The sequence below is a fragment of the Porites lutea genome, chromosome 4, assembly GCF_958299795.1.
Source record: "Porites lutea chromosome 4, jaPorLute2.1, whole genome shotgun sequence".
NCBI lineage: Eukaryota > Metazoa > Cnidaria > Anthozoa > Scleractinia > Poritidae > Porites > Porites lutea.
The window spans coordinates 39431020-39444852 of record NC_133204.1 but is presented as its reverse complement, the minus strand read 5'-3'; the positions used below and the strand labels follow the sequence as shown (position 1 = coordinate 39444852).

General features: G+C 39.9%; 1 protein-coding gene and 1 pseudogene across 1 annotated transcript; both read left to right on the top strand.

The window, feature by feature from the left end:
* Positions 1-1299: 1299 nt before the first annotated feature.
* LOC140935667 (BTB/POZ domain-containing protein 6-like) lies at positions 1300-2851 on the top strand. The gene has a single exon (XM_073385236.1). It carries the CDS (start codon positions 1339-1341, stop codon positions 2683-2685), a length of 1347 nt encoding a protein of 448 aa, XP_073241337.1. The 5' UTR covers positions 1300-1338; the 3' UTR covers positions 2686-2851.
* An 8619-nt stretch (positions 2852-11470) lies between these two features.
* Positions 11471-13301, top strand: LOC140935666 (BTB/POZ domain-containing protein 6-like; annotated as a pseudogene).
* Positions 13302-13833: the final 532 nt, after the last annotated feature.

Here is a 13833-nt window from a genome sequence, read left to right as displayed (position 1 = left end):
TTTTTTAGGAGGGGGTGAACTCGTCTCTTGCTCTACTTCAACACCAATAAACCACATACTTTTTTTTTGGCAGAATGCCAGTTGTATTAGAAAACCGCTGGTCATCTTAGGAGGGGGGGGGGGTGCGCACCCCCTGCACCCTTCACCTAGATCCGTCCCTGTCTTGCACGGATTTTTAATACTTACAAAAGGTGAAAAGTGAAAAACTCTGCCAGTAGATGAAGGCACCTCAACTTGCCTCTAAAAATTACGACATAGTATACTCATACTATAACAAGAAGCGCGGCAGGATTAGTTCAGTCGGTAGAGCGATTGACTGCGGAGCAGGAGGTCGCGAGTTCGATTCCCGCGGCCGGAGCAATACTCAGGGTCATAAAATAACTGAGAAATGGAGGCACTTCCTTTGCCCTGCAAACGGGTAGGCTTTCGCGTAGCTCGGATGTCCACGTAAAATGGCGGTCCCATCTCCACAAGGATCGAGATGTAAAAATAGTGTCCCCAATTAGTACTTTCCTGCTAAATACATTGACCCTCAAATAAAGTGCAATTTTTTTTTCACCACTTAGGGCCCACTTAGCATGAAAAATATGGTATGAGTGAAACGCTCCCATTTGACCCATTACCTTAGAGGAGACGTACGTTGCATCAAACAGAAACAAGGGAGAGCTTTACATTTTACAAAAAGACGATAAAATATCAAGCAGCCGTGCCCACGATCCAGCTCAATGGCTTACAAGAAGCAAAGAATATATGCACAGTGAGAAAAGACGAAAGCCTTGTATGTTGTCTTCAGGCTCATTGTCTAGGGGGCCCCTATGTCTCGAAAGTCCCGGTGTCACAGTGATATGGGCATCCCCACTTTTTGGGCATTCCCATTCCCGAAACCCTGGTGATATAGACATCCCCTGTAACCCTAACCCAAAGTCTAACCCAAATCGTAAAGGTAGTATGAGAAGGCAATACCCATATCCCTAGGGTATTGGTTTTGGGGATGCCCAAAATGCCGGGATGCCTATATCACTGTAACACCGGTAACTTGTCTCGCCCGAAATCAAATATTCAAATCAAAATCTAAAGAATCCAAATCCAATCCAGTACAGTTTGTTTTGTTAACTGATAGTTTTATCATGCCATCTCCAAATTTTTGAATGTAAACTACAAAGGCTTTCCGAGGCCGTCAATTATCGGAAATTTCGAGAGACGGGCATCAGGCTTACATGAGCGCCAAACCGAGGCTGGGAGCGTTAAGAGCGAGAGCACTGGGAACTAAAACGATCTCATGACTCTAATGCAAGGAAATCGAATAGTTCGATATCATTGCAGCAATAGGTAGAAGAAATGAACGAACTCTGCAAAGCTGAATTAGCCATGTCTGTAGATGTAGTGTCGGACACTTACTGGCAAACAGCCAGAGGTACTATCAGAGAAAGATGTGAGGCCGTTTTCAATCAAGAACTCCTTAGCGATGTGAATTTCGTGGTCCGTGACTCCAGTGGCGGAAGTAAGACGATTCCCGCTCACAAGTTCATGTTAGCGATTAGTAGTCCAGTATTTTTTGCTTTGTTTTATGGTAAAGCAGCAGAGATGAAAGATTCGGTGGAGATTTCTGATTGTGAGTATGAAAGTTTGTTGGAGTTGTTTCGCTTTATGTACAGCGACATGGCAAACCTGAAGGCTGATAATGTCATGCAGTTGCTTTATTTATCAAAGAAATACATGCTGCCTACTTTGGCTGAGAAGTGTTCCGCTTTCCTTAAAGAGAACTTGAACGCGTTAAACGTGTTTCACATTTTGCCGGATGCGCAGAAATACGAAGAGAAAGATTTGATGAATCACTGCTGGAAATTGATTGAGACAGAGACAGAAGAAGCTGTAAAATCAGAGGGTTTCGTCACAGTCGAAAGGTCAGTACTGGAGGAATTAGTGGAGAAAAATTCTTTGAATATTAAAGAGGTGGAATTATTCAAAGCTGTTGATTGCTGGGCTGAAAAAGAATGTAAAAAGCAAGGTCTCTTAGCTGAAGGCTCCGCGAAAAGAAGAGTTCTCGGGGAACGCATTGTTCAAGGAATTCGTTTTCCTTTGATGGAGCAAACAGAATTTGCTGATATCGTCCTCGATTCTGAAATACTTACACTCAAAGAGACGAACCGTCTGGTAAAGTATTTTAACTCTGTGCTACATGATTCAGTAGGATTTCTCGAAACCGAGAGAAGACAGAGAACTGAGGGAAAGCAAGTTATTTCTAGGTTTCGATCACTAGCGAGAGGGTGGTATTATTCTTTTAACTCAAACTGTATATGTTTTGATGTTGACAAAAACATACATCTACACGCAATCCACTTTTTTGGAAGCGATAACAGTCAATATTCAGTGACACTAGAGGTGTTCGAGCATAGCAGTGGCATTTCTGTTAGCAGACAAGAAGGGGATTTTTTATCCAAGCAGATACAGTGTGAAATTGGAGATTACCAAGGCTTTGATATTGTACTTGAACCGCCGATTGCTATAAAAGCAAACAAACGATACCGAATTTCGACGTCCATTACTGGTCCCCCATCTTGGTATGGAACAAATGGCTGCTCTACTGTAGAAAAGTCTGGAGTGACATTTCACTTTTTCTCGGTTTCAACTCCCACCAGTAAAGAAAAGGGACAATTTCCTAAATTTGTGTTTACTCTGGACTGAATGATGTTCCAGGAGCATACTAGCTTTTTTTATATGTCCAAACCTCGGTTGCTAACCTCGGATCTGTTGTAAAATAATAATCATAACATATCTTAACAGGATGACCATTTCAGTTATAAAAACTGCTATCAACATTGGTTCTGTATAAGAAAAACTATAGTCGAAACTGGGATAAAATTATATAAAATCATTTAAACGGGTAGCTCCTTATAAAAGAAGGCTCTCTTACATAGTGTAATAGGCATGAACATCATAAGTCTGCTGTTGAAAATAATCTGACAAATAATTTGGGGCTTGTCTATCAAGACAATTCTTGACAAAAGTGACAATGATTATGTTTTTCTATTCTCGCGTCTTAAGAAGGTTTCAATGAAGACCGGAAGCCATATGTTGATCAGTGGACAAATGCATTATCTTTAACACCATCTCAGCAGTACGTTTCTGCGGACGTGTTACTCTTAAGGGCTTATTAACGTATCTTGTTGCTAGGTAACCCGGTTACTATGCAAGTAGAAATTCACTCAGGGCTTTCGTATTTCGCGCGTTTTTGGACTATCGGCCGCGAGGGATATTTTTTGTGCCACGAACGGTATTGCTTATAACGTCAAGGAGCACCATTCTGTCACCACCATTCTCGGAAAGGTATCTTTATGAACAGGATTATGTAGAGAGAAAAGTCTTGTCTATAGTGCTAGTATGTTTCGACCAGGAAGACTGCTGATAACCTTAGTTCTCATGCTGTTTGCTGAGGCACTGTCTACGAAAGTTAAGCATATTATTATGACCTTTTAATTACAGTTTTTTCGCCGAATGGTCAAATTGAAAGGTTTTCTTTTTTTAATTTCTTTAAATAACAGTTGTTGAGGTCGAAGAAGGTGAGATTTTTCGTTGACTGATCGTGCCCACGAGTTTATAGGTTTTATAGTTAAAAATAAAAATGTTTTGATTCCTTGCACAAAGTCTCCTTTTAGAGTGACAAACAGATTTTTTTTTGTGTGGGAAATTTTTTCGTTTGTTTTTCTCTCACTGCTCTATGCAAACCGATTGAATCTGAACACAACAAAATCAGATATATTGTTTGTAGGATTTCGACAGAGGTCGTCTCGCATGTCTTGCCCATCACACCTTAATGAAGACACCAATGTACCTAAAGTAACATCTGCCAAATCCCTGGTTGTACATGTTGACGAGGCGCTTACATGGGCCGCACACACAGAGGAGATCTCAAAGAAATTAACCAGCGCAATCGGAGCCAACCGTACGTTTACTATTGCAGCGCTGTTCGGGAGTTTCTGGGTTCAAATCTAACTCTTAAGCTTCAAAAACTGCAAAATAGCGCAGCTACTAGGATCATAACCTTTTCCAATTATTATTCTTGCTCCAGCGCCTGTTGCAAGAGCTAGAATGGGACAGGCATTAAGCCCCTCGCTATACAAATGTTAAAGGTGCACAACAATATGGCACCTGAATACTTATGCCAAAAAGTTTTGATAATGAGGTCTACCTATGATACTAGAGGCCCCTCTTCTAGATTCCAGTTGCCTCTTCCCAAAACCAATTAGAGCAAAAAACGTTTTGGCTATAGGGGCCCATTTATTTGAAATAAATTACCAGAGGATTTGCGTGGATGCAAGCCTCAATGAACTTATATAAAACTAAACTGGACCGCTTGGTTCCCAGGTCCTTTGATTCCTTCCATACTATAATCCTAGTTTAGAATATTTTATCAACGGTTAATACCTAGCTTTACATATCTTTTTCACAACTAGAATTAACTCGAAACTCTGATAGATATATAATTTTAACCCGACTTTTATATAAACCAGCTTCAGCTGATAAAACTACTGTGACTAAATAAAACTCGTCTATCTATCTATCTATCTATCTATCTATCTATCTATCTATCTATCTATCTATCTATCTATCTATCTATCTATGTATCTATGTATGTATGTATGTATGTATGTATGTATGTATGTATGTATGTATGTATGTATCTATCTATCTATCTATCTATCTATCTATCTATCTATCTATCTATCTATCTATCTATCTATCTATCTATCTATATATCTATTTAACAAATAGATTCCATGTTGCCGTGCGTCTGTTCAGTAATAGATCACAGATGACGTCAAAATGTCGTAAAAACAAAGAAGTGGCACACGAGCCGCAGGCGAGTGTGTCACTGTTGTTTTTACCACATTTTGATGTCCTCTGTGATCTATTACTGAACAGACCCACGGCAACATGGAATCTATTTGTTTTATACAATGATCAGAAAAGAAAAAGACCGATACACATACCTGCTTCGAACCGCTTGACCTTTTGAGGATTTGTGCTAGTTTAGGCATTTTTTAAGTCCCAAACCCAACTTTTCATCTTAGCTTCTTCTTTATCTTACTTGTGTACAGTTTCTTCGAAAAGTATTTCACCGTCTTTTCTTGCTCAAAGAAGAATAATAGCGAAAACATTTTGCAAAACAGCGAGGCTCTCGTAGCGGAGACACACGATGGCAACTGTTGTGAAGATTTCTTGTAGCTTAGGCATTGTCAAGTAGTCAATAGCTTTTTTGGTTTCCGTTTCTCTATTTTTCTTCTTTGTAAATAGCTCCTGCTAAACTTTTTCCGAAGTTTTCACTTGCCTCAATCCGAAATAATCTCACAAACATTTTCAAAACCGCGTGCCATGTTGAACAAAACAAAGAAAACAAGTTTCCCGTGACGTCATCCATGTATCTGTACTCTAATAGATCATGGGCAACGACCAATCACAGCGCGCGTAGCATTCACATCATTGTATAACTATCTCTCTATCTATCTATCTATCTATCTATCTATCTATCTATCTATCTATCTATCTATCTATATTTTGATTGAATTTTAAAAAAGAGTAGATTGAATGGTTAGTCAATGTAAGTCGGGCTTCTAAGTAATGTTTACTCGCTTCTTTTGGAAATCTTGTATAATTCAAGAAAACTGCAGTTACGAGCAGTTACGGGAAGTGGTCATTCCAGGTCGGACGCTCCTGGAGAAACCACTAGTCGCAGTTTGTTGTGCTTAATTATTGTATGCCACAACTGAAATTCACTTCTAATAAAACATTTAAGCTTGCATTTGATATATTTTTTATAAAATTTATGGCATACAAATAATGGCCTTAAACTTGAGCGTGAATAATACTACCGATACAGGGAGACCGCGAATTCAGAGATACGCGTGACAGTGATTTTTCGGGCGTCAGACGTTAACGATTCGAGTCACGTGGCTTTGTTTGTCAAACCAAAAAGGTGAACTCACGCGGCCACATTCCTGAGCGTTTGGTAGGCCAAAGATAGGCCAAATCAAGTTAAATGCATAATAGTGTTCTCTGTCAGCCAAAAAGGAGAAATTTTCGTTTGTGGAAAGTCAATCGATGAAAGCTCTTTCGATTTCAGCGTTCAAGCGCTATATGAAAACTCTGACCACTCTGATGCACGAACAACGAACCCAGAAGTGAGAAAAGGATGTGACCACGTGAGTTCACCTTTTTGGTTTGACAGACAAAGCCACGTGACAGCCACGTGACCATAGTCGCGTGTCTTTGAATTCGCAGTCTACCTGTTTCGGTAGTAAGAATAGACCTTTTTACCGATACGGCGGCCATATTGAAATTATTAGATTTAAAGAGTATTATGGGATAGTCGAAAACGGATTTGCCACAAATGGCGCCCTATAGTGTAGATGGTTCCCTGGGTCAAGTGAAACAATGACGTATTTTGAAGCATTGTTCTTAGCTTCGCCACGCTTTGTTGTAGCTTCTGTCATAATTTTCATCTTCTTCTTGGACGTTTTGCTGAGTATTCGGTGCAGCCCCAGGAATAAAATTCCACTCTAAGTCGTCAGAATCGCCACTTGACAGGCTTTCAGGGGCACCCAACGACGGTTTTCACCAAAATGCATTGAAAACACTTTTTAGGCTACCCAGAGTACTTTTAGATCTTAAGAAATACATTCTAATCGGCGCTATAAAGTCTATATCTGTTTCGTCATCCTAGGGCAACTTGAGTTTTTTCGTAATTACCAGGGCTTCAGTATTATTTTCCCGAAAGTTTTAGATGCAATTTAAAGTTTTACGAAAGTGAGAATTTTTATACTTTCTCTTTCCATCGCTTGACCAATGAGAAATTTGACAAAGCCATGCATAAATTTGTTGGAGTATTGGACAGGTATGGAGGTGACAAAGATATGCAGCAAAGCTTAGTGATGTGTCACCGCCACCAGGGGAGGTGGGAGGGGCGAAAAGCGTCAAACTGCGAGATTTCACACAGCGACGTTCAAATTTAAGTTAGAAGGCCGCAAAAGATCATAATTGACCGCAATTGCTAAGAACTCTTGGGACAAGAAGAATGCAGTCATGCTTGCGAGACGTGCTCATTACATATGCAGTGAGAATATTGAGGAGAACAATAACTCAAAATTCGTCACTCGCCCCAGGTCCAAAATGTCACGGCCTGAGATGTTAATTTTTATTTATCTAAAAATCTGTAAAAAATTGAGATTAATCTAAAATCGAAAACAATCTGCGGCATTGTTTTTTACAAGTTTTTTATTTTTATTCTATTCTTTAACAAATTTGGGGTGATATGCACTTTAACTGGTAGTTTTTTTCATACCATTTGCAAGATCTTGAATATAACAACAAAGCTTTGAAAATTCCCCAGGATTACATGCACACCAAACCGCGGCTGCAAGCATTGAGCAACTTCAATTTTGGAAGCAAGGACCAACGTTACAAAAACGAAGGATCGGATCTTTATAAAGGATCTACGCAGCTACAAATGGAAATATTGAACAAAAGAAGCAGGGTTGATTTTACAATCGGGAATATACATGTATATTTTTTGTTACCAATATTTCGAAAGGCACGGCCTCCCTTCATCAGGGTCTTACATACAATGATAAGGTTATGCTAAGACGTTACAATTTGAAAAAAGAATAGCGTGCAATATGATACTATAATAACACGTGAAAATTGAGTAAGAAAAAATCTAACGTTAAACGTACAGTCAACTCTATTGTAAGCGACCACCTTTGGTGCACGACAAAGTGGTCGCTTACGGGAGGTGGTCGTCTGCGAGAAAAATAAAAAAAAAAAAACTCATATTGAATTGATTAACGTAATTACGTAAAGTTATTATGTTACAATCAAAAATGAGGCAAGTAGAGAACTTCTAATAATGTTTAACTCGAATAGCGCTTGGAACTGATGAAGCTATGCACATAACATTATGCATGAATGTGACAATCCACTTTTTACCTAGAGATCGTATTACAGATATCTTTTTTGAAACTCAACTGCTATAATCTGTCAGCTAACTTGGTCAGCACTATTCAAAAATGAACTTTTGTGACATTAGAGCAAGGGTTTTCTTACAATCATACGTGATCATGCCGGGTGGTCGCTTACCGGAAACAGAAAACAAAAGAATATATCAAATTTCTGGCCCAAAAAGTGGTTGCGGTCGCTTTGGAAATGCAGGTAATGGTCGCTTACGAGAGAGTTTTTGAAACAGTGTTTGACTGAGAAACGAAAGGATTACTTGTGAAGTGGTCGCTTACGAGAGGTGGACGCTTACCAGAAGTGGTCGCTATGAGAGAATTGACTGTAAATGAAAACAAAAACCATTGAAGTAGTGATATAAAAGAAATTTGAAATGTAAAAATAGTATAAATAAATAATTGCAAATGGAAGAAATAAGGAATGTATTACATTTCATCTTTCTTATCGATACCTAAGGGTTCAAGAGTTTTGCCTCCCTCAACAGGGACCGCGGAGGGGGAGGGGCTGGTAGGGCCGCGGCCCCACCACTTTTTTGCGCTTCCGCCCCCACTTTTTGCACTAAAAAGAAAAATAATTAAAATAAAAAAAAGACTTGAAACAAGTTTTTTCCGTCTTTATTCCGCTATATTCTCTGTATTTTCTTTAATTTCAAACGCCAGGCATTTTGTGGGGCTCCTGTGCTTTTCGCGGTAATTGTGCCCTGGGGCCGACTTGCCCCTTGCTCAAACGCTATGCCTTGCCCACCCCTTCGCTTCGTTCAGCAGCGTGTTTTGTGCTTCCAGCTCCGGCAGAGTGTTTTATCAGTTTTATCAGACGAAATGAGGAAAATTACTAGCTTTTTCAAGTCAAACGAAGGTGAGTAGTTATTTTGATAAAAGATTTATATTTTGTCTTTCTCCTTTCGAATCAATGAAATATTCGATGGCAAGAAGAATTACATTATTTGAACAGTGAACGGCCATAGTTAGAAATTTTTTAGATCACTTCAGTGTAGTATTTTCTATACTAAAATTGTAATCGCGTCTTTTCTTGCCCTGAATCTGAAAGACATGGCTGAGATCGAACGTGAAACAGCAGCGATTCAGCAACTTGACAGTACTTAATTGTCATAAGAAATTAACGGAAAGCTTCGACGTGATTCAGATCGCAAACACATTTGCTGGACGGAATGAAAATCCTATGAAGAATTTCGGTATCACTAATGCCGACCTATAAAGAGCAACAAATACTGGATAAAGTATGCAAAGTCACGCGACAGAAACAAATCAAATACTATGATTTTATTCCTTTTTTCGATTTTCAATATGAAAAAATTATTTTCAATTGTCAGCCCTCCCACTTTTCACCTTGCTCCGCGGTCCCTGCTCAATCATGATGAAGTATGCTTCTCTAGCTTTTCGCGCACTGTCTCTATATTCAAAGCGTTCTAGGGGAATAAGTGTGATGTCGTTGGCGGAGTGTTCATTAGTTCTGAGCCTGTGGTGGGTTTGGAGATATTAGACATATTAGAAGGGCTGTCAACTGGTCTGCGGTGTTCGCCGAAACGGTCCTTAAGTTGTCGTTTGGTTTCACTGATATATTGCTTAAAGCAGTACCCTGGGTGCCAGAGACTCTAACGCGGTTTCCGGTTTCTGTCAAGTCTTTATAGTGTCGTTTCGGCCTACGGCCGAAGATGTGTCAGCCTTCGGCCAACACGGAAAATTCCCGCCGCACGCGAGAAAAATCTCTGGTACCTAGGGTATTAAAGCAGTGGTTGCATTGTATCAAGTAAATGACATTTTAGAGTTACAGTCGATGTGATGAGTGAAGGGTCTGGTTTCACCCAGGCGGTGTGCGTCACGACCCACAAAGGTTCATGGATAAAACTGTTACTGTGCCTCATTTTAATCGTGACACGGTCGAGTTCGCATCTCTTGAAGAGAGATGAATCAAACCCAGGGATCAAAACACTGATGCCTTTTCTGAAAAACATTACGGAAGAGAGCGATTTGGAGAATTCTCAAGATCTCATAGTGGCCTTAGATGCTTGCTGTTGGTTTCACAAGACAATTTCAATAAGTTTATCGCGATTCAGACACGATCGTGCGACCTAGCCGACTAATGAGCGGCGACTAATTTCCTGCTTCTCATAAGATTTTATGTACTGTTTGGTTTATATGTATATTTTTATCTCATAGTAAAAGAGATCTTTAGTTCATACCTGGCTTTGCTTAACTAAAAAAAAAATCGTCCATTAGAAGTGTTTATATATTTGATGGCCTTTATTACCGGCAAAGCAGGGGGAGCGCGAGCAAACAGCAAGGTGAGAAATCGTCTCTCATAACAATTTTATTTTCATCGACAAGTTTATATTATTTTGAAAACAGTGCCCGTTTGAAATCCTTATGCGCAAATAAATCTAGTGTGAGCCGTTCAGCTACAGCACAATCGGAATTTCACCGAAGCTACAGCCGCAGAAATAAACCACGATCTTGTCTGTGCGTTCATTGAAGTGAGCGCAGTATATCGATTTTGTTATAAACCTAACCTCACCGTTTTAAAATCCTGTATAATGTTTTCTGGATCTTCGAGAACGGTTTTGTGTCTTGGTAGAGATTTATAACAATTTATTCCCTCACATAAGTTTACATAAAGATTTGCATACACATAGCCAGCTGCATAGCACACGCCGCATTATTTTAAAGTCACGCTTTCAGTTTCCGCACTGGGTTATGAAAATGTTTTGTTTCCAAAGGTTATTACAAAATTCAAACTTATTTACCTTTTCTGATTTAAAATAGAACAAAATCTTTCTGGATTTGGCGTTACTCGCTTCACGTCGGCTTCCGCTTCGGCATGTTTTCTCAGCCCGTTTCCCGGGAGTTGTGCCACTTGGCTGAGACGATGTCTTAATTCCAAGACACTTTCAACGGCTCATAACGGGAAAACTAACAGGGGTAGACGCGGGTAGACCCCGAAGTTTGCAAAGAAGAAAGGTTGAAGTAACAAGAAAGCCAAAATAATTCGATAAAACCGCTAACAGTAACCAGCAACGAATCCAAGAAGAACGGCAAAAACAACACTCAAATCATCATGGCGGCCTGCACATGACCGAGCAATTCAAACTTGTCACAAACGCTCAAGAAAGCAAAATATTTAAAAGTAACGCAATTGCTATCAAGATAAAGTGTTCCAACAACTTTCCACGGCGGTATAGTGTCGAAATTACCAACACAAGCTTAGAATTAAGCGAAAATTTCACCATATATGCCTCTAAAAAAGGCTCTTTCCAAGCGCGAAAATCACTCTACAAATGACGCATTCTGATTGGTCGAATCTCGTGACGCACACCGCCTGGGTTTCACCTGTAGAGTGGAATGTGTCTGAGGTTTGTCCGTCAGTTGAGACCGAGAGCACTGGGAACTAAAAAGATCTCGTGACCTGCGCGACTCATATGCGAGGAAATCGAAAGTTATCATTTCGATACTTGGATTACTACTTCACCAACGAAACTTGGATCTCTGACTGAATTAGCCATGTCTATCGATGCAGTGTCGGACACTTACTGGCAAACAACCAGAAGTTCCATCAGAGAACGATGTGAGGCCATTTTCAATCAAGAACTCCTGAGCGATGTGAATTTCGTGGTTTGTGACTCCCAAGGCGAAAGTAAGACGATTCCGGCTCACAAGTTTGTTTTAGCGATCAGCAGCCCAGTGTTTTTTTGCCATGTTTTTCGGCAAAGTGGCAGAGATAAAAGATCCAGTGGAGATTTCTGATTGTGAGTATGAAAGCCTGTTGGAGTTGTTTCGCTTTATATACAGCGACAAGGCGAACCTGAACGCTGATAATGTCATGCAGTTGCTTTATTTATCAAAGAAATATATGTTGCCTACTTTGGCTGAGAAGTGCTCTGCTTTCCTTAAAGAGAACTTAAATGCGTTAAACGTGTTTCACATTTTGCCGGATGCGCAGAAATACGAAGAGAAAGATTTGATGAATCACTGCTGGAAATTGATTGAGACAGAGACAGAAGAAGCTGTAAAATCAGAGGGTTTCGTTACGGTTGAAAGATCAGCACTGGAGGAGTTAGTGGAGAAGAATTCACTGAATATCAAAGAAGTGGAATTATTCAAAGCTATCGATTGCTGGGCTGAAAAAGAATGTGAAAAGCAAGGTCTCGTAGCTGAAGGCTCCGTGAAAAGAAGAGTTCTTGGGGAACGCATTGTTCAAGGAATTCGTTTTCCGGTGATGGAGGAAAGAGAATTTGCTGATTTCGTCCTCGATTCTGAAATACTTACACCCCGAGAGACGAACCGTCTGGTAAAGTATTTTAACTCTGTGCTTAATGCTCCAGTGGGATTTCCTGACGCCAAGAGAGCTGGGCACAAACTTGTAGTTTCTAGGTTTAGATCACTAGTGAGGGGTTGGGACCCACACTGTCCAGACTGTATTTGTTTTGAAGTTGACAAGGACATACATCTACACGCAATACAACTTTTTGGAAGCGACAACAGTGAATATTCAGTAACACTCGAGGTGTTCGATCATTTCGGCGGCGAAACTGTTAGAAGGCAAGAAGGGATTTTTTTATCTAAGCAGATAAACTGTGAAATTGGAGATCACCAAGGCTTTGATATTGTATTTGAACCGCCGATTGCTATAAAAGCAAACAGACGGTACCGAATTTCTGCTGCCATTACTGGTCCCCCATCTTGGTATGGAACAACTGGCCGCTCTACTGTAGAACATTCTGGAGTGACATTTCACTATTACTCGGTTTCAAGACACACCAGTTGTGGAAAAGGGCAATTTTCTAACTTTGTGTTTACTCTGGACTGAATCATGTTTCCGGAGCATACTAGTCGTTTTTTTTTTAATTGCTCAACCTCGGCCCAACTGGTGGGTAGCCTGGCATGCGCAGTAGCCGAACGGAATGACAAACCATCTAGAAGGGATAGAAAATGATGGCTTACAGTGTAGAAATAAAAGTTTGTCAATCCGGAACTGTAACATTTGCAATATGAAACTGTACAGTTCTCTCACTTTAGCTGCGAATTTATTTCATTCTGATTGTGATTTTCGCCACTGTTTGTTTCCGTAAACTGGAATGACCATTTGAAATGTTTTCTCCTCATTATTAAAGTACAATATCCTTGTAAGATAAAAGTATTTTTTTACTGCTGAGTCATTTTTTAACTGTGCCTTTGCTTCCCTGCGAGTTGTGTTGAAGAAGGCCAAAGCCCTATGTGAGGGTAAAAAATGAAATGTATAAAACAGCCCTTCCACGTGGGAAAAGTCAGCGTTATATGATGCTGTGAAATATCGATAAAAATCGCAAATACTTTGATACCGTGATACTCGTACATCATAATTTGTGGCGGCGATCTTCGCAATAATGAGTAGCTTTAGAATGCTGACAATCGCACAAAAATTTTGGAAACTCGCTCTCCTGCTAACACTTTCCACCTTCGTTGGCGTTATGCTGACGGTAAAGTGAAGGGCTCGGACGATAACAAACAACTCTTTTCCCCAAGTTTTCTTTTTTAAGCAAGAATGAGATATTTGCGATAGAAGTTACCACAAACTTTCCTATTCTAGGACTAAAGCAGCGTGAAAAATAGCCAGATTTCAATCAATCCAGCGCTTTAATTCCTTGAGTAAATTTGATGGATAAATTATCCTACAGCAAGCCTTGTTTTAGAGCACGAGGTTGCAAAAGATTTAGTATCAAATTGGGTGCAAAATCAGAGTTCAATCGCATTTATATTTAACTGAAATAAATCGGCAAGGTGTGAAGCCAAAGGAAAGCACCAGGCTAGCTTTTTGTACATTTATTTTATTTAG